The sequence below is a fragment of the Martes martes genome (assembly GCF_963455335.1).
Source record: "Martes martes genome assembly, chromosome: 13".
NCBI classification, from domain to species: Eukaryota; Metazoa; Chordata; class Mammalia; order Carnivora; family Mustelidae; genus Martes; species Martes martes.
Window position 1 is genome coordinate 65,951,303 of NC_137901.1, and position 27,218 is coordinate 65,978,520.

A 27,218-nucleotide genomic window follows, 5' to 3' on the forward strand; every position below is an offset into this window, starting at 1 on the left:
TGACCCCAGTGTCTACCCCTCCTGCTTTACGTCCCCTCTGCATCCCCCAGCTGAACTCTGATCCCACCCTCAATATGTCATGAGAATGGGAAACTCTCTCATTATGACACTTGTTCATCATGGTACATTTGGGAATTCACTGTTGTGGAATCACCTGCTCTTGGAGATTCACCATGACTTCTAGTTTATTTCCATGTGGGCTGACCATCTCTATGACTCCCACCATCCCACAGCTGTCCAACAACCTACATCTCAACACTTTGATTCCTTTCATTTTTTTCTTCCATGTCTCATGTGAGTTTGTGAAAAGTGCCAGAAACCACTCCTGACTGAGGGACTCACTTCATGTTTTGTGCCTCTGTGAGGGTCCCCATGGTTACATCTTTGCACAGGGAATGAGTTCTGGGGACTGGATAGTCAGTGGTCCCTCCTGGGAACTGGATCCTGTCTCTGAAGCAAGGACAGCACAGGGACCAGAGACATGGCCTGAGGCCATGGGAATCACTTCACTCTGCAGACAGTCTCACAGGAGGCTGCAGACCAGAGGCTCCTAGTGCTCCACCTCCTGCCCCTAAGTCACTCCTGAGCAAGGCACCTGCAGTCCCAGATCTGCATCTGCAAGGAGTGGGGCAGGAGAGGCAGAGGAGGAGGAGTCAGGGCACCTGTGGACGTGCCCAGCAGAGAAGAGTCAGCTATCTGGGACCTCAGGTGGAGAGACAGGGACTGGAATTTCTCAGATGAGCTACTTACTGCGTCAGGACTCCTTTCAATGTTCTGGGTAACTGTGTGTGAATCTGACCCTCAGAACATGGTCCCTGGAGCCCGAGGAGTTAGGATAGATCATGCGGACAGGCTCTGAGGACTGAACCCTGGACCCCTGCTGACCCCCAGGCCTGGTTTCCCTGGGAGGCTCCCCTTGGTCAGCCCTAGCCTCTGTCCTGCTGCTCCTGGTGCGGTCTGCTGCCCCCTGCTGGTGCAGACTGGCTCAGACCAGGACCTTCTGTCCTGTAGGTTGCTCCATAGCACCTGTCACCTGAGAAAGGCTGTGGACAACGGTTTCCAGCCTCCCACAGGCCTTGCCCACTGCCTGTTGCCCCCATTGCTTTGCCCAGACCAACACAGAAGGTCACACACAGTGCAGGAGACAGCACAGGTGGGATTCCTTCCTCTTGTCCAGGGGTTGATATGGCCTAGCCTGTGCCACTGGCTGTTGTAACATGTTGGGTGCAGAGTAAAGTGTAGTGTGCTGAAAGGGTCACAGTCCAGGAAACCTTTGTGAGATCCTGTTGGCACTCCTGTGTCTCCATTTAGGAATCCAGTCCGATGCTGCCTGCATCCCAGTGAGTGTCGCTGGGTCACAGGGCAACAGGCGATCCTTCTGGCACTAACCTTCACGTGTGCACCTATCTTTATTAGCATATTCCTGTCATCTCTGCCACTGCTGTTTCTACTACAACCCAGTGCACTAGCAATCTGGGGGAGGATGGTTTGTACATGAGCCACTCGGGTGATGTGGATGAAACAGGGAAGTTGGGAATCAGACCTGGATGTGCAATTTCACATCATACATGTAACACTTCTGCTGAGCCCCTTTCCTTGGATTTCTGCAGAGGATGGACAGATTCCCAGCCCAGTACCCACTCATTGAGACCCCACAATCTCTGTTTCATTCATAAGACTCTGTCAATATTTGTACATCATATTACATAAAGTTGAGGTCCAGGGAGAAAATATTCCCAGGAGAGCAGAGGAAAGTTGGTCTAGTACAGGATGGAGCCCAGGTGTGCTGGATTCAGATCCCAGGCACCTAGGGGCAGAGCTTGTGCAGAACTGGAGGAAGGGAGGGTAATGCCAGGCTGGGCAGCAGAGCTCCTGTCACTGAGCTCATTGCCATCCCCAACCTGCCTGGTCTATGAAGGAGTCCCGTCAGCCTGCACGTGGGGAGGATCATCGGTGTCCTATCCCAGGTTAGAGCTGGAGAATCTGTGAGGACAGTGGAGAATGTTTGGCTATACAGGGACCTGGCCTGTGTCCTCCTGGATCTGCTCTGTATTATTGCTTAGCCCTCTCTGTCCTCTAAGTTGGAAAGAATGACAGGGATCTTCTGGCCATACAGCTGGGGTCAATGAGTCCTGCAGTGGACACAAGGCCTCTAGTTTCAGGAGAATCAGGGGCTCCTTCTCTGGGTTCCAACCCTGCAGCACCCTCCAGGTTGACTTCAGGTTCAAGGTCATGCTTAGGTTCCTCTGGGTGTTGAGCCAAGGGGCAGCACCTGGTCAGCACCTGGGAGTGAGTGAGGTGGGAAACAGGAGAGGGTCCAGCCCATGGTGGGTTTGTAGTCCTCATCCCGTATCTTATTTTTCCCCGCAATGACACAACATACTCAGGTGCAGGATAAGGACGTCATAACATGGTCTCATGCCTGTCATTATCATACATTTTACCTGTTTCTCCATTATAAATCGAACATGTTGCTATTGTTTTTGCTTTTAGCACATGATTGTATTACAGACACTAACCACTAAAATTTATTTTAGGTTTTTCCATGTAGTTCTGATTTCCCAAGCTTATAATTTGTGCAGACTCACATTTCCATATGTCACTCTTTCCTTCTGACTGAGAGGCGTCCTTCACTGTCACTTGTCCTGGGGGTCTGTGGGTCATCAGTTCTGGGAGATTTGCTGTCTGAGAAAGGTTAATTTTGTCTTCACTTTTCAATGACTTTAATTGTCAGTAAAAACCAAACGACGACAGATATTTCCTATTAGTGTGTTGAAGACATTGCTCCCTGTTTTCCAGTTTACATGATTCATGATGTGAAATGTGCTCCCAGCACAATGCTGGGAACTCTCTAGGGTATGGGACTCTCCCCTCTGCCTGTGAGAGTGTCAGATACATTGGTTCCTGGGTTTCTCCAAATTTGAAGGCTTTTTGTAGATTATATCTTCACAGACTTTTTATTTCACCCCCAGTCCCTCACCTTCCGTCCCTGTAGTCCCTACGTTTGCACACTCTCTGGGTGGCGTGAAGGTGTCCTCCAGGCACTGAGCCTTCATTAATTTTATTAGGTATTTCATTGTGTGTTTCTTTCTTTCTTTCTTTTTTAAAAACAGATTCTTTAAATTTTATTTTTTTAAAAATATTTTATTTATTTATTTGAGAGAGAGAGAGAGATCACAAGTAGGCAGAGAGGCAGGCAGAGAGAGGGGGAAGCAGGCTCCCTGCTGAGCAGAGAGACCAATTCTCCCAGGACCCTGGGATCATGACCTGGGCCGAAGGCAGAGGCTTAACCCACTGAGCCACCCAGGGGCCCTCATTGTGTGTTTCATTTTGAATACTTTGCATTTCTACGGCATCAGATTCCCTATTCTCTTCTTTTGCAGCATTATATCTGCTGTCAGCGTATCCCCTGTATTTTAAAATTTCAGACATACTCATTTAGGGAAGTTTTAAAAGAAAGGTTCTTTAAAAAGGTCTTCCATTTCTGCTTCTTACATGTGCAGTCCTTCCTCCACACACAGTCCCAGAGGAAAGGGAGTTCTAGCTACTGATTATAAATCCCCTGCATATTCCCCCTGTGCGGGCTGCCTGGAGGACTGGGTAGAAGGGGACAGACTGGAGACCTCCGACCTGGGGACCTGGGCCAGACCTGCTCACTGATCTGTGCACAGGCCTCCTGGGGCTGGAGGAGAGGGTGACACAGTTGGGGAAGGGGTTTGTGTCTCACTTCCCGATCTGCCTGTGTCACTGTGAACATCAGCACTGCTGTCATAGTACTGACAGTAATAGTCAGCCTCGTCCTCGGCCTGTGCCCTGCTGATGGTCAGGGTGGCCGTGTTCCCTGACTTGGAGCCAGAGAATCGCTCTGGGATCCCAGAGGGCCGCTCACTATCTGCATAAATGACTGTCAAAGGGGCTTGTCCTGGCTTCTGCTGGTACCAGTGTACATAATCATATTCCAGTTCCTCTCCAGTGCAGGTGATTGTAGCCGTCTGTCCCAGGGCCACTGACACTGAGGGCAGCTGCATCAGCTCACTGGAGACCACGGAGCCTGAAAAGACAGAAGAGGAGAGGTTGCAATGGGGTCCAGGAGCTCATCCCAGGATCCCAATACTGAGGTTGTGCTGTGCCTGAACTCAGGGTTTGGGGCAGGTTCAGCTCAGGTCCTGTGGGGCTGAGAGTGTGGGCAGGACTGGGGACAGCACCTGTGCAGAGAGTGAGGAGGAGGAGTGGGAGAGGAGTCCAGGCCATGGTGGATTTCCTCGAGGCTGCTTCTGAGAATCACAGCTGGACCAGTCTCACCCTGGCCTCTCTTATTTCTTTCCAGGCCTTTTGTTCTGTGGTTGATAGTATTTATGCAAATTTCCTCCTCTCTGGGACTCAAACCATCTGTGAGCTCAGGCCAGGTGGATGAGGAGGAAGAAATGATCCTGCAGCTTCCTCCAACAGCTCTCAGGTCAGAAAATGAAAGTTGGTCTCCAAATTTGGTATCACGATCCCATTCCAGGGATTTGAACACAACCACTGACCCTACCCATTCTGCCTGGGGTTTGTCCGGGGCTGGCCCAGGGTCTTCCAGATTCCTGGCCATGGAGCTGGTGGTCTGGTCCCTCTGAGAAATGCAGACAACACTAGATTCAGGGAAAGGTGGTCCTGTGACCTCATGACCTCCTTCCCTGGCTTCTTGCTCCCTCTGCATCCCCCAGAGACTCTGTGGTCCCATCTGTGGCATGACAACAAAATAAGAAACTCTCTCATTTTGAGGTTCATCATCATTTTGTAAGTGGGAGGTTACTAGTTAAACAACCACCTGTTGTTGGAGATTCATCAGGATTTCTAGTCTATTTACACATGGTGCTGTTGTCTCTATGCAGCCCCCATCCCACAGGAGACCAGCAATTGACATAATCAACCAGTTGATTTTGTTTACTTTTTTCATCAACGTTTCATGCAAACCTGTTAATATGGCCTGAATCCATGTGAAAATATTTCAAGGTTGGTGGTCTTGTGAGGATCCACAAGATCACATGTTCCCATATGGTGTGAGCTCGAGGCCCTGAGCCATGGTCCCTGCAGCCATGAGAGTCACATCACTCTGGAGACAGTCTCACAAGGAAGCTCCAATTGCTCCTCCAGGAACCAGGGTCCCTGAGCGCTCTGCCTCCTGCCCCTGAGATGCCCTTGAACAAAGATGCTGCAGCCCCAGGTCTGAGTTGGGGTGGAGTTGGGGAAGGAGAGGTAGAGTGTGAGTCATCGGGTGTCTCTGGATGTGCCCAGCATGGAGGAGTCAGTCCCTGGGGACACTGGTGGACAGAGAGGGGACCTGAATTTCCCAGGTGAGATGTTCACTGTGTCAGGACTCCCGTCAGTGTTCTGGGTGACACTTTGTGTCTGACCCTCAGAACATGGTCTTTGCAGTCTGAGGAGTTAGGATGGATCATCCTGACAGTCTCTGAGGACTGAACCTTAGACAACCTGCTGAAACCCTGGCCTGGTGTCCCTATAAGCCTCCCCCTGGGCAGCTGCAGCCCAGGTCCTGGTGCTCCTGATGTAGCTCTGCTGCCCCCTGCTGGTGGAGGAGAACTCAGACCAGGAACTTCCCTATTGTAGTTAAAAACTGTCACCTTCGAAAGGGTGTGGACCATGGTTTCCAGCCTCCCACAGGCAGCTGCCCCTGCACCCCGTCTGCCCAGCCCAGCAGAGAAGGTCACATACAAGGTGCAGGAGGCAGGGCAGGTGGGATTCCTGTACTTGTCCCAGGTTTGAAATGCCCTGGACTAGCCCACTGTTATCTTTCAGAAAGGAGAGTGCATGGGTCAATGTAGTACATTTCAAAAGGGTCAGTGTCTGGACAAACCTGTGTGATGTCCCACAGCCACTGGGTTCCTGTGTATTTAGGAATCATGTCCGATGCTTCCTGCATCTGTATCTATATAGTTGGGTCATGGGAGCGACAAGTGATGCTTCTGGTGTTACGTTCAGTTGAGCAGGCAAACCTTAACTTTTATCATTAATAGTGTAACTTTTACTTCATTTTAAATTACTCCAGCCCTCTTCTCCTGAATTTTGTGTGGGAGGATTTGTAGCCTATTCTGTGCTTTTGTGGAACTGGGCATCAGTTAATTATACTTGAACCCAGGTGCACATGATGCGGGTCACAGGGCAGCTGAAAACTTTTCCTTGGATTCCCACAGAGGATGACCAGACATTCCAACTCCAAGCTCAACTCACTGAACTCACATGGAGTCTCTCTAATTAGTAGGACTCTTAAAATATTTTGTGTCATTTAATGTGAAATGAAAACAGTGTTTCTTACTTGGGTGTAAGCTTCCCCATTTCATAGTAGGTAAAGCTGAGGCCCAGAGAGGCTAGCTTCCCAGGAAAACATAGGAGAGTGGGGCAAGGCCAGAAATGGAGACCAGATGTGCTGGATTCAGATGCTGGTCTCGTTAGGGCAGAGCTTGGCCAGGACAGGAGGGAGGGAGGGTGAAGCCAAACTGGGCAGCAGGACTTCTGTCCCTCAGCTCACTGCCATCCTCTTCATGGCCTGGCCTATAAGGGAACATGGCTAGCCAGCCCATGTGGAGGGTCAGGGATGTCATGCCCCAGGTTTGAGTTGGAGAATCTGTGGGGAGAGTAGAGGCTGTTTGGTGGTACAGGGGCCTGACCCGGGTCCTGCTGCATCTGCTCTATATTATTGTTTTGTTCTCTCTGTGCTCCATGATTGAAGGAGTGACACGGGTCTTGAGGGCACAGTAATGGGGTCAGATGAGTCTTGCAGTGGACAAAAGTCCTGTAGGGGCTCATTCTCTGGGTCCCACCCTCTCTGGCACCCTCTGGGCAGAGCTCAGGGTCAGGGTCATGCTCAGGGTCCTGTGGGGGCTGAGCCTGTGAGCAGGGCCAGGGCAGCACCTGGGCAGCAAGTGAGAAGGAGGAGCAGAGGAGGGTCCAAGCATTGGTGGGCAGCCCAGACTCTTTCTCTTGAGTCCACTGCTGAGCCTGGCCTCCCTGAGCCTCCCTCATGCCCTTTCACTGGTTCCTGTGAAAATGGTCCTCACGCTGGTGGAGAGAATCTCCTTGATTCTTCTGCATGAGCTGCAGAGGTTTGCCTGACGTGGAGCTGTGCTCACCTCTCAGCTCCATAGGGGAGCTCTGGTCACTACGCGTTTGAGCTGCATCACAAGTGGGGAGAGGACATTGAGATACCACCTTACACCAGTCAGAATGACCAAAATTAGCAAGACAGGAAACATCATGTGTTGGAGAGGATGTGGAGAAAGGGGAACCCTCTTACACTATTGGTGGGAATGCAAGTTGGTGCAGCCACTTTGGAGAACAGTGTGGAGATTCCTCAAAAAATAAAAATAGAGCTTCCCTACGACCCTGCAATTGCACTCCTGAGTATTTGCCCCAAAGATACAGATGTAGTGAAAATAAGGGCCATCTGTATCCCAATGTTTATAGCAGCAATGGCCACGGTCGCCAAACTGTGGAAAGAACCAAGATGCCCTTCAGTGGACGAATGGATAAGGAAGATGTGGTCCATATACACTATGGAGTATTATGCCTCCATCAGAAAGGACGAATACCCAACTTTTGTAGCAACATGGACAGGACTGGAAGAGATTATGCTGAGTGAAATAAGTCAAGCAGAGAGAGTCAATTATCATACGGTTTCACTTATTTGTGGAGCATAACAAATAACATGGAGGACAAGGGGAGATGGAGAGGAGAAGGGAGTTGAGGGAAATTGGAAGGGGAGGTGAACCATGAGAGACTATGGACTCTGAAAAACAACCTGAGGGTTTTGAAGGGGCGGGGGGTGGGAGGTTGTAGGAACCACGTGGTGGGTATTAGGGAGGGCACGGATTGCATGGACCACTGGGTGTGGGGAAAAAACAATGAATACTGTTACGCTGAAAAGAAATAAAAAATTAAAAAAAAAAAACAAGTGGGGAGAGGGAGAGAGGAGGGCATTTCTGTTGATGTTCTCATGAAATGAGTCCTGTGATCATTAGCTTCCATTTTTGTGAGTGTTTAGATACACAGGACATGAAATATTCCATCCTGACCATGTGTAAGAGTTCAGTTCATCTTCCTAGATTCTCTGTCCTACTTTTTTTACATCTTGAATTATGCAACAGAATCAAGTGGGAATATTGTCTTGATCTTGCACTTAGTATTGTTAGGTCCCCCAATAATGGGTCCGTGATTAAAGGAGTGAGACTGATACAAAGCAAAGGTCAAGCAAAGCTTTATTCCACACTGAACATCAAGAATCAAATGGAACGTTCAGGCCGCGCCTCTTACAGAGAGGGCGGCCCCTCTCTCCCTTACAGACTAGCTTTTAAGGGCAAAGGCCATGTGGTTGGCCCTGGCAATGCACAGGTGGCCAATGAAATTGTAACACACAGAGAAAGCTGCACAGTGACCAATTGAATTACAATTTACCTAGTAGATATTTGAATTAGCCTATCATCTTGGTTAGAATTGGCACCCAAAAGGCTCCCAAAGGGCGGGGCCCATACTCCTTGGTAACTAGGGAGACAGTATGCAACCCCCCCACTGATCGGATGTCTCCACTTGGCCTGACCCACCCTTGTATTTGGGCTTTGTTACCTGGGGCTGGTTTCTGGGACTTGTTTTTAAGTAAGTCCCCTGGGGGAAGGGGAGCAGGGACAGTTTAAGGGTTAAACAACAAGGTTATTGTTTAACGGATGGAAGCGCTCTGGCTAAATAGGTCCTTACAGTATAAGATTATTTATGTAGGTTTCTCATCCTTGGATGTTACTGTCAAACTTATTTTGACAATGTCTGTCTTTTAATTGTGGGGTTTAGACCATTCCCTGACTTTGTGTGGTAACATAGTTTGTTAGATCCCATCCTGATTTTATTTCTCTATGTTCCATGTGTTGTCTTTTCTCTTCTTCCATTTTTATCTTCTTCTTGAGAATTGGAGCATTTTTCTATAATCTGCTTTGTTTTTCTGTTTTGGCTTATTACTGTAACTCCTTGCTGTCCTGTCATCTGTGACTCATCACAGGCTACATTCAGGTGACATCACACCATGGGACAGGGAGCATCAGACATTAGAGCCCAATTCCTACTCTCTCTTCTCAGGGCTGTGGTAGGAATATCATACCCATCACTGTTAGCTACGTGATAAATTCCAACATATGCCGTGAATTAGATTTGCTCTAGACAGTGATTTATTTTTCAAAGAGAGTTAAATCATCAAAAAATTCTTTATATTTATCCCTGTAGTTATCATTTCTGGCTCTTTCAATCATTTTGTAGATCAGGATTCTTTCTGGAATCCCTTCCTTCTGCCTGACGGAAGTCCAGTAGTATTTCCTGTGTTATGGGTCTGCTCATGATCATTTCTGTCAATTTGGTAGAGCTGAAGCATTTTTTGTTTAGCCTTCATTATAGAAGTATATTTTCCCTAGATAATGAATTTCTTTTTGTTTTTCTCAGTACTTTGAAGATGTTAATCCACTGCCCTCTGTGTGCATTTCTGTTCGTGAGCGATCAGTCCAAATTCTTATCACTGTTCCCCTGGATCTAATGTCTTTCCTCTCTGGGGTGTTGTTTTATTCCCCCATATTTCTTGGGGTTTTTATTCTTGGGGTTTTATTCCCCCATATTTCTTTGCTTGGGGTTTTTGTAAACTATAGGTACTGAGTTTTCATGAAATTTTGAACATTTGTGGCCAGTGATTCATAAAATAATCTTTTCCACCTCCCCACCCTCACTCCCTGGGTTCACAATCACATGTGCGTGACATTGTTCACATTTTCCTACACTGAGTGCTGCTCTGCTCACCTGTAAAGTCTCTCTGTGCCTTTCACTTGCCATGTCTGTGCTGTGTCTTCAGATTCCCTCACAATCATCATCTTGGCATGTCTGCTGGTGATCTCAACTGTTGTATTTGTGATCTGACACACTGTTGTTTTCATTTCTAGCAGTTTGATTGGGATGCCTTAATTTTCTTCTCTGTCTCCTCTTAGCATTTCAATCCTTCAGACGCAATTTGGATAAAAGTCTGCAACCCTGTACTGACTTCCACACACAGCCCTCTCTCCTGTCCTGCCCCTTCCAGACCTGCCACCCCAGGACCACCTGATCTGATTCTCAGTCTGAGTGTCTCCCTCCCATTGTCTATGTTTCTCTGTGCATCACAGACAAATACACATATACACAGACATGACATGCATATCCTACTGGACCTGTGTCCTCCAGACAGTCCCAAGTCATGCACCTTATTAGCTATTGTTCTTCGTTGTTAAAATTGTTTTGTTTTAATGCTTTCCTTAGAGATTAAAGTTCTCACCTCCTGCCTTAAGAAAGTTCCTCCCAGTTATATGACATCATTCACATTCAGGATGAGGACATCAAAACATAGTCTCATCTTCACCATTTCTGCTCTCGTTGTCATATGTATTATTTGTACATCCATTATGAATCAATCACATTGCTATATCTTTTGCTTTAAGTAGTTGACTTTTATAGACATTAACCATTAACATTGATTTTACATTTATCCTTGTAGTTATGACATCTGATGATTTTTCTTTATGTAGGCTCACATTTCCATCTGTCACGTTTTCCTTCTGACTGAGGGGGCATCCTTCACTGTCGCTTGTGCTGAGGGTCTGCCGGTGATCAGTCCTGGGAGAATTGCTGTCTGAGAAAGGTTTATTTTCTCTTCACATTTCAATGATGCCCACCGAGTTTAAAGACCAAAGTTGATAGATATTTTCTATTAGGATTTTGAAGACATTGCTCCTTTGTTTTCATGCTCTCATGGTTTGTGGTTAGAAATGTACTCCTAGCACAATGCTGGTTCTCTGTAAGGAACATGACTCTCTCCTCTGGCTCTGAGAGTGTCTGCATCACTGGTTTCTAACAACTTCATTATGATGTTTGCTGTGCTGTCTCTCATGTTCCCTGTGCCCGAGCTTCGTTGAGCTTCTTGGATATATTGGTTCCCAGGTTTTTCCAAATTTGAAGCCTTTTTGTAGATTATTTCTCCACAGATTTTTTGGATTCACCTTCATTTCCTTACCTTCCTTCCCACAGTCTCTACACTTGCACACTGTCTAGCTGGTGTGAAGGTGTCCTACAGGCACTGCACCTTTATAATCTCTTTAAGGTTTTTGCTCTGCATATCATTTTGAGTAGTTTCCATCATGATGACATCAAATTCTATAATCTCTTCTTTTGCAGCCTTATATCTGTTGTCTATCCTGTGTATTTTTTAAATTTTTGGACAAATTCATTTAGGGAAGATTTAAAAGTTTTGGACTTTGAAAACTATCTTCCACATCTGCTCCTAAACATTCACAGGAGATGAAGTTCTAATAACTGTTTACAAATCCCCTGATGATCTATCCTATGTAGTCTGCCTGGAGGACCGGGAGGAAGGGAACAAACTTGGAACCTTAGACATGGGGTCCTGGGTCAGACCTGCTCACTGCTCTGTGCACAGGATTTCTGTGGCTGGAGGAGAGTGTGACACAGATGGGGAAGGGTCTTACTCCTTGGCTGGCCTGGCCACTGAGACCTGAGAGTGGAGTAGTCTTTATTTTCTGATCTCATCGTATAATTGGCACTATGAGCTTTACGGAGGTTCAGGGTCCAACCTAGTTCACAGTCCATGGGCCACAGTGACCAAATAAAATTCATCTTCTAGGAATAGTGCGTGGCATTTCCAAAGCCATCACAGTGCTGTAAATGTCAGTTTTTTGCTGTGATCTCTTGCAGCAGATCATAGGGGCTGTGCCTCAGTATCCCTATTTTGCAATCAGGATCAGGAACAGATCAGGTCCAAAAAGGAATATTGTCATATAAGAGAATGAGAGGGAACTCATTTTAGTAACTCTTCAAGGGAAGCGTTGTCATAAGTAACCTGTCTTCGGTTTGGGGAGAAAATGTAATAAATATCTTATTCTATAAGTTAAGTTAAGAAAAGCTTACCGAGAAAATAACTGAGTTTCAGAAATTGGGAAAGGGAAGAACAGAATTTTCCAATCCCTGATAGGAAGACCTTATTTTTTATTATTATTTTTTTATTATGTTATCTTAGTTACCATACAGTACATCATTAGTTTTTGATGTATTGTTCCAAGAGTCATTGTTTATGTATAATACCTGCTACATGCAATACATGCCCTCTTTAGTACCCATCACTGGGCCAGCACATCCCCCAACACTTCTCCCTCTAAAACCCTCAGGTTGTTTCTCAGAGTCCGAGTCTCTCATGCTTCATCTCCCCCTCTGATTCCACCCTTTCATTTTTCCCTTCCTTCACCTAATGTCCTCTAAGTTATTCCTTATGTCCCACAAGTAAGTGAAACCATATGATAATTGATTCTCTCTGCTTGACTTATTTCACTCAGCATAATCTCCTTCAGTCCCATCTATGTTGATGCAAAAGTTGGGTATTCATACTTTCTGTTGGCTGAGTAATATTCCATTATATATATGGACCACATCTTCTTTACCCATTTGTCTCTTGAAGGGCATATCTGCTCTTTCCACAGTTTGGCTATTGTAGACATTGCTGCTATAAACAGTGGGGTGCATATGCCCTATTTTCACCACATCTGTATCTTTGGGCTAAATACCTAGGAGTGCAATTGCTGGGTCATAGGGTAGCTCTATTTTTCATTTTTTTGAGGAACCTCCACGATCTTTTCTGAAGTGCCTGCACCAACTTGCATTCCCACGAACAGTGTAAGATGGTTCCCTTTTCTCCACATCCTCTCCAACATTTGTTGTTTCCCGCCTTGTTAATTTTTGCCATTCTAACTGGTGTAAGGTGGTATCTCAGTGTGGTTTTGATTTGAATTTCCATGATGGGTAATGATGATGGGTGATAATGATGGGTAATGATGGGTAATGATGATGAATATTTTATCAGACATCTGTTAGTCATTTGTATGTCTTCATTGGAGAAGTGTCTGTTCATGTCTTCTGCCCATTTTTTGACTTGATGATCTGTTTTTTGGGTGTTGAGTTTGAGAAGTTCTTTGTAGATCCTATATGTTGGCCCTTTGTCTATACTGTTGTTTGCAAATATCTTCTCCTGTTATATGGGTTGCCTCTTAGATTTGTTGACTGTTTTCTTTACTGTGCAGAAGCTTTTTATTTTGATGAAGTCCTTAAAGTTCATTTTTGCTTTTGGTTCCTTTGCCTTTGGAGACGTATCTTGAAAGAAATTGCTGTTCCCAGTGTCAAAGAGGTTACTGCCTATGCTCTTCTCCAGGATTTTGATGGATTCCTGTCTCTCATTGTGGTCTTTCATCTATTTTGAGTTTATCTTTGTGTTAGGCATAAGAGAATGGTCGAGTTTTATTTGTCTGTATATAGATGTCCTATTTTCCCAGCACCATTTACTGAAGAGACTGTCTCTTTTCCAGTGGATACTTTTTCCTGCTTTGTCAAAGATTATATGACCACAGTATTAAGGGTCCATATCTGGACTCTCTACTCTGTTCCATTGGTCTATGTGTCTGTTTTTGTGCCACTACAATGCTCTCTTGGTGATCACAGCCTTGTAATATAGCTTGAAATCAGGCAACATGATATCCTCAGCTTTGTTTTTCTTTTTCAACATATCCTTGGTGATTTGGGTCTTTTCTGGTTCCATATGAATTTTAGGATTGTTTCTTCCAGCACTTTGAAAAATACCGATGGCGTTTTGATCAGGATGGCATTGAAAATATAGATTTATCTGGGCAGCGTAGACATTTTAACAATGTTTATTCTTTTAACCCATGAGCATGGCATATTTTTCCAGCATTTTGTGTCTTCAATTTCTTTCATGAGTGTTCTGTAGTTCCTCAAGCACAGATCCTTTACCTCTTTGGTTAGGTTTATTCCAAGGTATCTTATCATTTTTGGTGTTATTGGAAGTGGAATCAATTCTCTAACTTCTTTTTCTATGGTTTCATTGTTAGTATATGAGAAAGCAAGCAATTTCTTTGCATTGATTTTGTATCTTGCCATATTACTGAATTGCTATATGAGTTCTCATAATTTGAGGGTGGAGTCTTTTGCGTTTTCCACATAAAGTATCATGTCTTCTGTGAAGAGAGAGAGTTTGACTTCTTCTTTGCCAAATTGGATAACTTTTATTTCTTTTTGTTGTCTCATTGATGTTCCTAGGACTTCTAGTACCATGTTGAATAGTGGAAAGAGTGGACATCCTTTTCGTGTTCCAGATCCAAAGGGAATGGCTCTTAGCTTTTCCCCAGTGAGAATGGTATTCACTGTGTGTTCTTCATGGATGGATTTTATGAACTTGAGGAACATCCCCTCTCTCCCTATTCTCTGAAGAGTTTTAATGAGGAGAGGATGCTTTATTTTGTCAAATGCTTATTCTGCATCACTTGAGAGGACCATGTGGTTCTTCTTTCTTCTCTTATTAATTTGTTCTATGACACTGATTTGCAAATGTCAAACCACCCTTGCATTCCAGGGATAAATCTCACATGGTTGTGGTGGATAATCTTTTTAATATACTGTTGGACCTAGCACCTAAGATCTTGTTGAGAACCTTGGCATCCATAGTCATCAGGGATATTGGTCTGAAATACTCCTTTTTGATGGGGTCTTTGTTGGTTTTGAGATCAAGGTCATGGTGGCCTCATAGAAAGAGTCTGGAAGTCTTCCTTCTGTTTCTTTTTTTTTTTTTTTAAACAGGAGAATAAGTATTATTTCTTCTTCAACTTGTAGATTTCCCCCAGGAAATCCATCAGGTCCTGGACTATTGTTTTTGGGGAGGTTTTTGATCACTGCTTCAATCATGTGACTAGTTATTGGTCTGTTCAGGTTGTCAATTTATTCCTGTTTCAGTCTTTGAAGTTATAGGTTTCCAGGAATGCATCCATTTCTTCTAGGTTGCATAATTTATTGGCATATAGCTGTTGATGATAATTTCTAATTATTGTTTCTATTTTCTTTTTTTTAAAGATTTTATTTATTTATTTGACAGAGAGACCTCACAAGTAGGCAGAGAGGCAGGCAGAGAGAGAGGGGGAAGCAGGCTCCCTGCTGAGCAGAGAGCCCGATGCGGGGCTCGATCCCAGGACCCTTAGATCATGACCCGAGCTGAAGGTAGAGGCCTAACCCACTGAGCCACCCAGGTGCCCCTGTTTCTATTTTCTTGTTCTTAGTCATGATCTACCCCTTTTCATTCATAATTTTATTAATTTGTGTCCTTTCTCTTTTCTTTTGGATTAGTCTGACCAGTGATTTACTGATCTTATTAATTGTTTCAAAGAACCATCTTGCCATATCCCATAGCTTTTGGAATGATGAGTTTTCATTCTCATTCGTTTCCATGAATTGTTTAAGTTCTTCTTCGATTTCCTGGTTGATCCAAACATTCTTGAACAGGACGGTCTTTAGCTCCCAAAGGTTTGAATTTCTTCCGAACTTTTTCTTGTGATTGAGTTCCACTTTCAAAGTATTGTGGCCTGAGAATATTCAGGGAATAATCTCAATGTTTTGGTATTGACTGAGACCGGATTTCTGACCTGGTATGTGTTCTGTTTGGAGAAAGTTCCATGTGTGCTTGAGAAGAATGAGTATTCTGCTGTTTTAGAGTGGAATGTTCTGTGTATATCTATAAGGTCCATCTGGTCCAGTGTGTCATTCAAAGTTCTTGTCTCTTTGTTGAATTTATGCTTAGATGATCTGGCTGTTGCAGAGAGTGGAGTGTTAAAATCTCCTACAATTAACATATTCTTATCAATATGTTTCTTTAGTTTGATTAACAAATGCTTATGTAGTTGGCTGCCCCCATATTGGGGGTATAGATATTACTATAGTTAGATCTTGTTGGATAGACCCTTTATGAATGATATAGTGTCCTTCTGTAACTCTCACTACATTCTTTAGCTTAAAATCTAATTTGTCTCATATGAGAATTGCTACTCCAGCTTTCCTTTGAGGTCTGTTGGCATGAAAGATGGTTCTCCATCCCCTCAGTTTCAATCTGGATGTATCTTTAGGTTCAAAATATGTCTCTTGTAGACAGCAAATGGATGGGTCCTGTCTTTTTATCTAATCTGCCACCCTGTGGCATTTTATGGGAGCCTTTACGGAATTCATATTGAGAGTGATTATTGAAAGATATGTTTTTATTGTCATCATGTTGCCTGTGAGGTCCTTATTTCTATAGATTGTCTCTGTGAATTTCTGTTCTGTAACACTCTTGGGGGTCTTTCTTCTTTCATAGACTCCCTGTTAATATTTCTTTCAAGGCCAGCTTAATGGTCACATATTCTTACAGTTTTTCCAGTATTGGTACTTCTTAATCTCTCCACCCATTCTAAATTACAGCTTTGTCAGATAAAGTACTCTTGGCTGCATGTTCTTCTCATTTACAACCCTGAATATATCTTGCTAACCTTTTCTGGCTTGCCAGGTTTCTGTGTACAGGTCAGATGTTATTCTGATGTCTCTCTCTGTGTACATAAGGAATCTCTCCCCCTAGTTTCCTTTAAGATCCCTGGTTTTAAGATCCATGAGTTTCACTATTACATGCCTGGGGGTCAGTCTGCCCTTCCTGATCTTGGGGGTGATGTTTTTGCCTCTAGGATATGAACGCTTGCTTCATTCCCCAGATTAGGGAAGTTCTTAGCAAGGATTTGCTGAACTACATCTTCTAGTCCTCTCTCTCTTTCCACCCCCTCAGGGGTCCCAATGATTCTGACATTGGAATGTTTCATGGCATCATTTATTTCTCTAATTCTGTTTTCATGGATTCTAAGTGGTTTGTTGCAGGCCTCCTCCTGATCCTTCTTTTCTATCGGTTTTTTTTTTTTCTATATCACTAATTCATTCTTCTGCCTCATTTACCCTAGCTGTTAGAGTGTCTAGATTAGATTGGATCTTATTGATATAATTTTTAAGTTCTGCTAGATCAGCTCTAATTTCTGCCCTTAGAGAATCTATATTGCCATTAGTTAGTTTTCTTCAACCTAGCTATTGTTTACATAACTGTTACCCTGAAGTCTATTTCTGATATCTTGCTTATGTCCATATCCATTGGTTCTGTGGCACAGGTTACAGTCTCTAAATTTTTCCTCTGTTGGGGGTTCCTCTTCCTAGTCATTCTGGTGAGAGGTGGTTAAGGGAACATACAGAGTCCAAACTATTGACCACAATCAAAGCAAGATTCACTTGTTTTATAGGGACCTCAGAGCTGTTGGTCTTTTGTTCTTTCAGCTGTCTTCTGGCAGATGGACCTCCCATGCTGTTACTTAGTCAACCCTGTTTGAGCAGAGTTGCCCTGCCCCTGTGGGGGGAGATGGGCTCAGTGAACACTGGTTTTGGAGGGCTTTTGTTTTCTGGAGGCTTTCCCTGGTGGGTCTCTGTGTCTCTTCTGAGAGTCAGAGCAGAAGTGACTATATAATCCTCTGTCTCAGAGCAGAGAGATTGCAGTCTGTTCTCCAGAAAGTTCTTCAGGTCACACTGACTCTGTTTTTGTCTGTGCTGCTAAACACCACTGTGTCATGGGTTGTGGACCCCACAGCAGCATTCCCAGCCCTCGCTTCCAGGTCCAAGCATGTCTCTGCTCTTTGTGCTTCTAAAACCACCAGGCACCCCCAGTTCACAGGTGTGCCCCCACAGCTCCAGGTTTCAGTCTGGGGGGCTGCTCTAAAGTCCTTTCTATGTGGCTACCAGTCCATGAGTCTGTGTCTGGGCCCCAGCCCAGGACTCTTCTGTGCTCCTGTGTTATTTCACTTCCCAGCTCCAGTGATTATGGTGGATCCCTTCCCGTTCTGTTTATCTTCAGATATCTGCCTGCAGAATAACAACTCCCACTTCATACCTTGAAACCAGCCACCACAGATATTCTGTTGGTATAGATCCTGATATATCTTCTCACATCTCAGGCTGATTTCGTGGGTGTTCAGAGTGGTCTGGCAGATATCCAGCTCATTTCAGGGGAATGGTTGGAATAAGGTCCTTTACTCTCCACCATCTTTCTGGACCCTCAATAAGTAAATTTTATATGAAAGATTCCAGTGGCACTTGCCATGCTTTTGTGAGGAGAAAATGGTTTTCTCCTCACAACTCCTTTGAAGATATTGCTCTGACACAAGCCAGGGTGGAAATAGGGGAAACTCTGCTTTTCCTTCTTAATAAATCTCTCCTCTGTCATTTGGATTTCATACAATTATTCTACAAATTAATTTCAAAACTGCAACTGAAAGATTCATGAAGAGAAATTCAACTTATGATACAATTTTATTCACATCTTAGAAAATGTCTCTCTCCTCAGAGCTACAATGAGGCCTGAAAGCAGTTGTGGTCTCCACACAGGGTCAGCACCAGTGGCTGTGAGTCCATGTGGGTCAGACCTCAGCTAAGGGTCATACCTGCCTGGTGCAGGTGATTTTGTACAGTGGGAGGACAGTGATGCCAGCAGAAATTCTCCAGGTGGGACCTAGGTGGTGTCTGCACTTCTTTCACAGTTTTAAAAAATCTGTGGGAAGGTCCTGAGGCAGCAGGGGTCTGTCCACAATTCACAAAACCTCAAGCTGCCCTTCAGTATATAGGGACACCTCATCCAGGAAACCAGAGATATCCAGGCTACCTGTACCCAAGGAGAAGAGGGATTCTCTCAGTACTGTGCTGAGACAGCTCTATCTCCTCCTGAGTGACATGTGGTTACATCTGGGGTCCAAGTGACATGTAATGACATCCCAAATCTTTACTCTCAATCACAAAATTCAACGACAGACCCCATGTCAGAACAGCCCCCCACTCTGCCACTATTTAGTAGGATAAACACAGACTGGAGGACAGAGAACCTGCTAGAGTCTTCCACCCTCCAGGGGTGAGGCCAGCAACAGGGAGAGCATCTGATCCAAAGGCCTGAGTGGCCATTTCTCAGAGGGCAGGTTAGGAGAGCCAGGCCATAGAGGAGGGTTTGCATCCCCCTGCACATCCTTCTTTGTCACTGTGAGTCACTTTCAGGCACTCCCACTATGAGGATGGGTCATGCAACAATGGGCAGCCCTGTCCTGGCCCTTGTGGTCCTGGTCATGCTCTGGTGGGTTGCATCCTCAGAATAAGAACTGGTTGGTTACTCACATCTGTATATTTAACTAGTTTAGGGACCTGGCTCGGCTTCTGCTGGTACCAAGATTCAAGTTTTGCCTGAGTTCATCTCCAGAGCAGGGGATCCTGGGCCTTCCCAGGGCCACTGACATGGATAGAGGTGGCCTCAGGTCATTGGAGGTTTGGAGTTTATTAGAGAGGAGGAGAGAGGATCCTGGAAGAAGACAGGGAGGCTGATTCAGTAGTGACTGGCTCAGCCCTGAGGTGAGGGAGCAATGTGACACGGTGAGTTCACAGACCCTATATGGTAAGGGTGCAGGGTACCTGTGCCTCACACTGTGCCTCCCTGTCGGGTCTCTCACCTGTGCTGGGTGCAGCAGGGAAGCAGAATGAAGAGGCTACTCACCATGTGGTCCTCGGAAGACTAGCTCCACAGGCTCATGCATGTGTAGATGCCTGGGTCCCACGCAGAGCTGCATCTGCATCTTGGGGACCCCCTCCTCCCCTGAGGACTGTGTGTTTACTGAGCTTCACAGGCTGGGGTTATAGGCCACCGTGGAAAGTCTCACTTCCCCTCCTTGTCTTCCCAGATCCTACCAGGCCACCTGGTTCTTGGGGCATAACTGTCTCACTCTGGTCCCAGAGCTTGATTCAGATTCTAGACCCCGTAATCATGTGGAAAAATGGTTTAAGAATAGACTTTTTAATCAGCCACATGGGGTGTGTGTTGTGGATGGAGTGTTGCCCCAATGAGATATTGACCACACTGCTCTGGTGCATGTGAGGGCACCATACCCCTCACCCCCCATGTCTTCCTGGCACTGAATCACCAAGAAAAGTAAGGGGCACTGGCTAGGGGAATCCTAATGTCTATCATGGGACAACTGAGTATCTACAACACAATTGAGGTAAGCAGATGTATGCATGGATCAGCAGATCCCCAAATACTCTTTGGCACTGTGATTACAGTCATAAATTCACCACAATCCAATGCAGCGGGACTGATAATGGACCCACCTTCCAGAATAAAGGCTTGGTTTTCCCAACTGGCAGGGCTCATGACTAGCTCAGGAATTTGCTGTGAGCAAGGGGACAAGGGGTCTTGAAGAAGGTAATTAGAAACATCACTCTGACCACAGGGTAGTGACAGAAATGAGGAGAATAGAAGTAACAAGCGTTTCTTCCTTTTGTTGACATGAATAAGTTTAAATCCATATTAAGTATACATTTCTCTTTCGTTCACCTGTGTCATCCCATTGTCATCTATCATTAGATGTGTTAACACTAGCTAACTCTATCTCAATATTGAAGTTATGGGATATCAAATAAGCTGGGACAAAAATAAATAAAAATCACTAGTGGACAAACATGTATTTGAATCCTCTTGTGAGGGTGAGCATGTTTGTAATTGTTGATTGGATAGTTTCATCATATTAGGTGGAAACATGGCTGCCAACATTCTTTATACTCAGAGACTGGTTTGTGTGGATCTGGATATATGTCATGTGGACGGGGGTGGGTACTGTGGTGGTTTATTAAGTGTCAGCATTGACAAACTGAGTTGTATTTCACAAAATTCTTTTCTGTCTGCATTTCTGGGTAGAGTGTGTGTAAAAATAAATTCTTGGGCACAAATTGGAGGGTAGATGTGAGGCTTAACCCATTGTGTGTCTCACTCCCATAGTTGTGTATCTTCTGGCCAGTTCATAGGACGAGACAACTCTCCCAATGTCCCCCATTCACCATCAGCATGGACATTTCTCTCCAACTGTCTGTCAGGACCAGGTCCCTAGCATGCCTGCCTCTCTTCTCATTGTAAAAAAGAATACCTGTAACAATGCCATCTGTGTTGGGATTGGACATGCCCATTGTGGATTTGTTGGAGAAACCAGAGCTCTGTGTCTAATAGTGTCCCCCAGAGGTCCCTGAGGACCACATCAGTGACATAGGCCAATCTGCATTGGATTCCAGAAAGCATACTCTGAGGTGGAGAAGTGTATGTGTTGGAAATGTAGGAGCAGGAGGGAAGTCAGACTAGGTGAAGGAATAGTTACCCATACGAAGTGAGATATCAGTGAGGACTCATTCCTGCATGGAGGCCTTTAACCTTGGACCTTCCAGGATATCTGACTGGGGATAGACCTTGGGACCTTGGATTTGGGCCATCATTCAACACAATCTCTATGAGAAGGGGCAGAAACTTGGGGAGGGTGTTTTCTGATCTAAGAGTATTTCCCAGTGAGGAGTACCCCTGTGAGTTTTCATGGCCTCCAGCCAGAGATGGGGGCATGTGTGAGCCTAGAAGGGTGATCATGATGGGTAATGCACTGGTTTGCTCCACTTAGAATCCCCAACCACCATGGTGACAGGACTACAAGAGCTCAGCTGAGCTGGAAGATTCTGGGCTCTAGTCTCGGACAGTCGGGTGAAGGAGTGGTCTATGACCACCATATGGGAATGAGAAAAATTGACCAGTATATGGATGTTTCGTTCTGTTTGTCCTTGCAACCGGTGCCTCTGTTTCCAAACATACTCAGGTCTGGACAGTCTCAGGAGCCCCAAATCTAACCTGATACACCCTCTGCAGGCACTGCCTGAAATGTGGGTGTCCAAGAAGGCTGGGGGAGGTTGGATTTGGGGACCTGAGTCAGATCTACTCTTTGCTTTGTGCACCGGCCTCTGGGGTTGGATGAGAGTGAGACACAGATGGGGAAGGGGTTTTTGTCTCACTTCCCCATCTGCTTCTGTCACTGTGAGTATTACCACTGCTATCATACGACTGACAGTAATAGTCAGCCTCGTCCTCGGCCTGGGCCCCACTGATGGTCAGGGTGGCCGTGTTCCCAGAGTTGGTGCCTGAGAATCGCTCAGGGATCCCTGAGGGCCGGCTGCTGCTATAATAGATGATCAGCACAGGACTCTGGCCTGACTTCTGCTGGTACCAGTAAACATCTTTATTTCCAATGTTATTTCCCCCACAGGTGACCTGGGCTGTCTGTCCCAGGGCCACGGACACAGACGGAGGCTGAGTCAGCACATAGGAAGCCAAAGAAGCTGCAAGAGAGAAATGGAGAGTTAGGTTTCCTGCTCTGGGTCTCATCCAAGAACACCATCACCTGTCTGGCCTGAGCTCCAGGGATTCTCACTGCCCGGTTGCCACCTTCCCAGCATCTCAGGCCCTCAAGCCCATGGTTCTGACTGGGGAGTGGATTCTTTGCCCAAAGGAGATCATCCTTAGTTTTCTCTGGGCATGTCAGAGCCAGTGAGCACACAGGGGGATGACACCCCTCCAGTATCTCATCCTCAGCAGGGTCATGTCCATCCTCCCCTTGACAAGCAGCTCCCTGCTGAGCTCAGAGTCAGGGCCTGGGAATGCTTCAGATCCCTAGGGCTGCAGAGGATCTGAGCCTGGGTGTAGCACCTGTGAAGTGAGCAAGAAGGCCTAGGAGGAGAGGGGTCCAGGCCATGGTGGAGGTGACCTGATTCTGCTCCCCAAGTGCTGTGGCTGGAGTGGATTCATTCCAGGCATCTCTTATCCCCCTGCAGAGGGACAGGATGGTCATGCAAATCAGCTGCAGCTCAGGGGCAGCTGCTGAGGAGGCTTGTGGTTTCAGAGAAGGGCTCAGCCACAAGAGACACAGAGAGGTGTGGTCTGGTCCTGCAGACCCACTGTCAACCAAAGAGATTCTGCTTCACCCCATGGCCCATAGAATGGGGTGCCCAACTCTGTCCCTCTGTATTTATGACCTTACTCCTGGGCTGGTCTGTCCTGGCTGAACACTGAAGTGAAGTCTACATTTTTTGAGCCACAATAGCGTGTTTCCTCTGCAGGCACTAGTGGGCTTAGAGCAGTGCAGTGCCTAAGCCATATGTCCTTTGGGGAACATCAGAACCCAAACAAAAGTTCTCCTTTGCAAAACACACTTAGTGTTTTAAGGAGCCCTTGAAGGGCTGTTGTAGGTGTGCGTCCTGAGGGCTGGCCATAGAGCCTGTGCCTCTGTATCCCCAGGGTACACTGAGTCCTGGGGTTGACCCAGCTTGAGCAGCGCTTGGCAGTGACTGAGTGTAACAGGAATGTGCAGGGTGGGGAGGCATGAAGCCTTTCACCAGTGCTAGAGACAGAGACAAATACTCCAGGACACAGTTCTGAGAGCCCCCAGGTCAGAACTTCACATCAGAGTCAAAGTTGATAGTGTAGAAAACCTGTGCCTTTTCTTTTCTTTCTCAGGTCCTGGTGAACAACCCTCCCTGTTAGAACTCCTGATGCCCAGACCCTCCCCATGGGCAGGTATTTTGGCCATGTGATTTCTGCTGCCCCCTGGTGGCTGCTCCCCTGGAGGTGCAGGGAAGCCCTTTGTCCAGGTGGAGATTCAGAACCCACTGATTCTTTGATTGGTGGACTGCTGCCCACAGGAAGGCATACTCTTCTCTGTTGGTCCCTGCCACTCTCAGGGCCAGACTACAGGAGATCCGAGTATCCTTGAAAATAGGAACTGGCCCATGTGAGGGAGAGGAGGCAGGACCCTTCTGAGGTATCACTACTGCTAACACTGGGATGGTGGGTCATCATGGATGTGGTTTTGGGCTGGAAAGTGGGGGAACACAGGATGCAGGCACTGCTTCTTAGGGACCCTGGTGGCTGGTGCACCAGTATAGGGCAGTGGTGGCTACAGCTCCAAGGGCAGAGACAGGAGAACACGAACCTGTAAATAATTTATTCAGTCCCACTTTGATTTGGTAGACTTTCCATCCTGAGAAATCTTTGTGAAGAAGACAGTTCCTCTCTCAGAATTTCCATGTTGTGGGTGGGGTGCCATAATGGACAAACTTGTGGTGAGACAGTAGACAGCCTCTACCACATTTTACCTAGGTCTTGTCTTCTATATTCATTTGAAAGCCAAAACCATTGCTATTCCCATGTCCTTCTTAGCCTGAACTGACCCTGTGGTTCATCACTGGCCAATGGCTCTGTCATTCATCTGCTGATCTTTCTGGGGACTTTTGCTCTCATGAAGTAAGGAAAACACCAGATATATGGAGTGCCTTCCTCTTGAACATGGGTGTGACACCTGGAGCTGTAGTAGTCATGTGAGCTCTGTTGTTAGCAAGAATGAAAAGCAAAGCTGCATAGCTGATGTGCTGAGAGAAAAAGTGAGTAGATTTGGGACCTTGAATTGGAGAGTATCTTGGAAGGTAGGCTTCTGCCTCCAGACTTTGTTAGGAGGGAATTTGTCTGTTCCTGCCTCTGCTTATTATCTGTATGTTTTGCATTAAAGTTTTGTGACCAGTAGGGAAATAATGACCACAAATCAATGAACTAATCAAATAATGATAGGGAAAACCCATTCAGTCGTAGCTATTATGGAGACAATTTAGTTGGATATCAGGCAAGATGATACTGTTTGGGGAGAGGTTGGAAGAGGTAGTTTTGGGGAGGTGACACTGGAGATGCTGTCAGGGTGAGAAGAAGGAACAGCAGCGTCAGTCTCTGAGGGGGAAGGTTCATGTTTGTCTGAGGCTGAAGAAACAGTAAGAACCTAAAGTGTCTGTGATTTAAACTTGTCAGTTACAAGGTAATATTTTCTTAGAAGTTAAGGATTGGGGTTTGGAGTGAGGTGTTGTCAATTCATTTTGCTGTTTTGTTTCTGGTTTTGGTGAATCACAGGAATGGTCCCTGTGTGAAAATGAGCAAACTGAAGTGGAAGCAGCAGCCGTTTTGTAGCTGATGGTCATTGTGCTCATCTGCTGGGTGGTCAGTCATTTTCTAATGAAAGGATGTTGGATTTGTCAAATGCCCTTTCTGCATCTATTGAGATAACCATGTGAGTTGGGTATTTTATTCCATTGATATGATGTATTCTACTAATTGTTTTTGTATGTTCAAACCCCTTGTATTTTTGCAATAAATCCCTTTTGTTCATGGTGTCTAATTCTTTCTATATGTTGCTGGATTGAGTATGATAGTGTTTTATTGAGGATTTCTACGCCTGTATTTGTAAAAGACAGTGGTCTATAGTTTACTAGTGGCATGTACTTTTGGTATCAGTGTAAGAATGGCTACATGAAATAAGTTGGGAAGTCTACTATATTCATTTGTTTTTTGGAACAGCTGGTGAAAAATTCCTATTACAGTTGAGTTTTGAACAAAGCAGGTGTTAGGGGAGCTGACACAGGTGCAGTCAAAATCTGCATATAACTTTTGACTCCTCCCGAACCATAACTACTAATAGCCTTTATCGACCATAAACCTTACGGACAACATACACAGTGGGTTAACACATATTTTATATGTTATATGCAATATATATTGTATTCTTATAGCAAATCCATAAGAAGATGTTGTGAAGAAGAAATTTAGGAAGATTAGGATCACTGGTGCTTGTGTGGGGTCCTTGCAGCCCCTGGACGGCCAGCCCCATGTGAGCCTCCAGCGAGGATTGGCATTGTGCTGACCCTGTGCACCATTCCTCAGCCAAGAACATCGATGGGCATATTGTTAAAACATAACGTATCGAGACAAGATGGCGGGGAAGTAGGAGGAGGCACCTTTTCAACCTGTACCCTAAAGTGAGCTGATTACCTACCAAAGAACTCCGATCACCCATGAAATCAGCCTGAGATCAGAATTATACACGTCTGGATCTCTACGGGGGCCAGAAGACGCCAGTGGGCAGGTAAAGTGGAGTGGGAACGTCGGACTGATATCGGAAGATAAACAAAAGGGGGAGGGAGCCACCAGAGGCGACTGATTGGAAAATAATACCCCAATACGAGAGTGCCCGGCATCTGGGGACCAGCATTAACTTGGAGTCTTGTTGAAAGCACTCAAAAGAGCAAAGGATCGATCGCGCGGGGAAATTGTGGGAATCGGGGCGGCTAGGGACAGGGGCTTAAGTCCCCAGACCCAGGGCAGCCTCAGCGCCAGAGAGTGCGGTGGAGAAACCTGGTCTTTGTCCCGGAGCCGCCAGTGCGCCCGAGAACGGGTGGAGTCCGGCTCCCGTGAGGGGCTGGGAGCCACACCAGATGGCAGAACGCGCACCTTACTGGAGATACGCGCGTGCCTCACCCTCCCCTGAGAGAGGTGCACGAATGCCCAGCCTGGTGTTCTCGGACCCACGCGGCGATAGAGCCCATAGAGCTGGAGGCGCCGCGCCCCAAACCCTCCCCTGGGAGAGTTGCGCGCAAGCCCGGCGCTCTTAGCCCCGGCCAGCAGGAAAATCTCAGTGTGCGATCGCTGCTTGGAACCTCTCTGGCGGTCTGGAGCTGCCCAGACAGCCACAGCTGCCTTGGTTTTGCATACAAGCAGGAGATCCTGTGTCCCCAGGGACCGCGACTCAGAACCTGCTCTGCCAGCGGCCCAGCGGCTGCAGCACCTGCAGGGGAGCAGACTGAGGCTTCTCTCTGAGAGGGAGGTTGGGGTGCAGTTTTCTTTCCTCTAAACCTCCAAAAACCATCAAAAGCTGTCAAGGCGAGAGAAAAGAAGTGAACAAACATAAAAACCTCCAGAGAACAAAAGCCTGAAAAAACTGTTTTCCTCAGAGCCCACCCCCTTGAGGGGGTCGGGAGGACTTAACTCAGGGAACATCATTGACTGAAAACCCACGTGGCAGCCCCCTCCCCCAGAAAACAAATCAGGAAAGAAAAAAAAAAAAAGACTACAAGAGAACAACCACCACTACTTCATAGATACAACTTTTATTTTTAATTCTTTCCCACTATTCTGGTTCATTTTTTTTTCTTTCTTTATATAGATAATTTTTTTAACCTATTTACCATCACAGTGAGATGTCCAGTACATCAAATTCCATGGTAAACTTCTAACCTGAATTTTTTGATACATACACATGTTTTTCTTTTGCTTTTCTATTTTCTTAATTTTTAAAAAAATTTTTAATTTAGTTTAGTCCAGTTTATTCCTTTTTTATTTTTATTTTCTAATATTCATATAGAGTTAAACTTCAAGGTAACCCCCTTTCTCCAAGCAATGCTACCCCTATAGGTGAACCAATTTTTAATCCCCCTTTTTCTTAGGAAAGTTGAGTCCTTTAACAAAGATATCAAGATACATCCAGGAAGCATCAAAATAACCTTCCTCGCCCACACCAAGAATCTATAACCATGCTCCCATCTTTTTC

The 27,218-nt window shown here is 45.8% G+C and overlaps 1 protein-coding gene across 5 annotated transcripts in view; it reads right to left on the reverse strand.

The window, feature by feature from the left end:
* LOC308354676 (immunoglobulin lambda-1 light chain-like) overlaps positions 1-27,218 on the reverse strand; it is a gene marked incomplete at its 5' end in the record, with an annotated part of 1,188,495 nt that overhangs the window by 349,834 nt on the left and 811,443 nt on the right. The window contains 2 exons of one of the 5 annotated variants that reach the window (XM_080822268.1): positions 3,756-4,051; positions 4,206-4,305. The exons of the other annotated variants lie outside the window; for them this stretch is intronic. Of the exons in view, the coding sequence (XP_080678394.1) occupies positions 3,756-4,051; positions 4,206-4,251 (342 nt within the window). Of the gene's footprint in view, positions 1-3,755; positions 4,052-4,205; positions 4,306-27,218 lie in introns of those variants that run through there. 5 annotated transcript variants of the gene reach the window in all.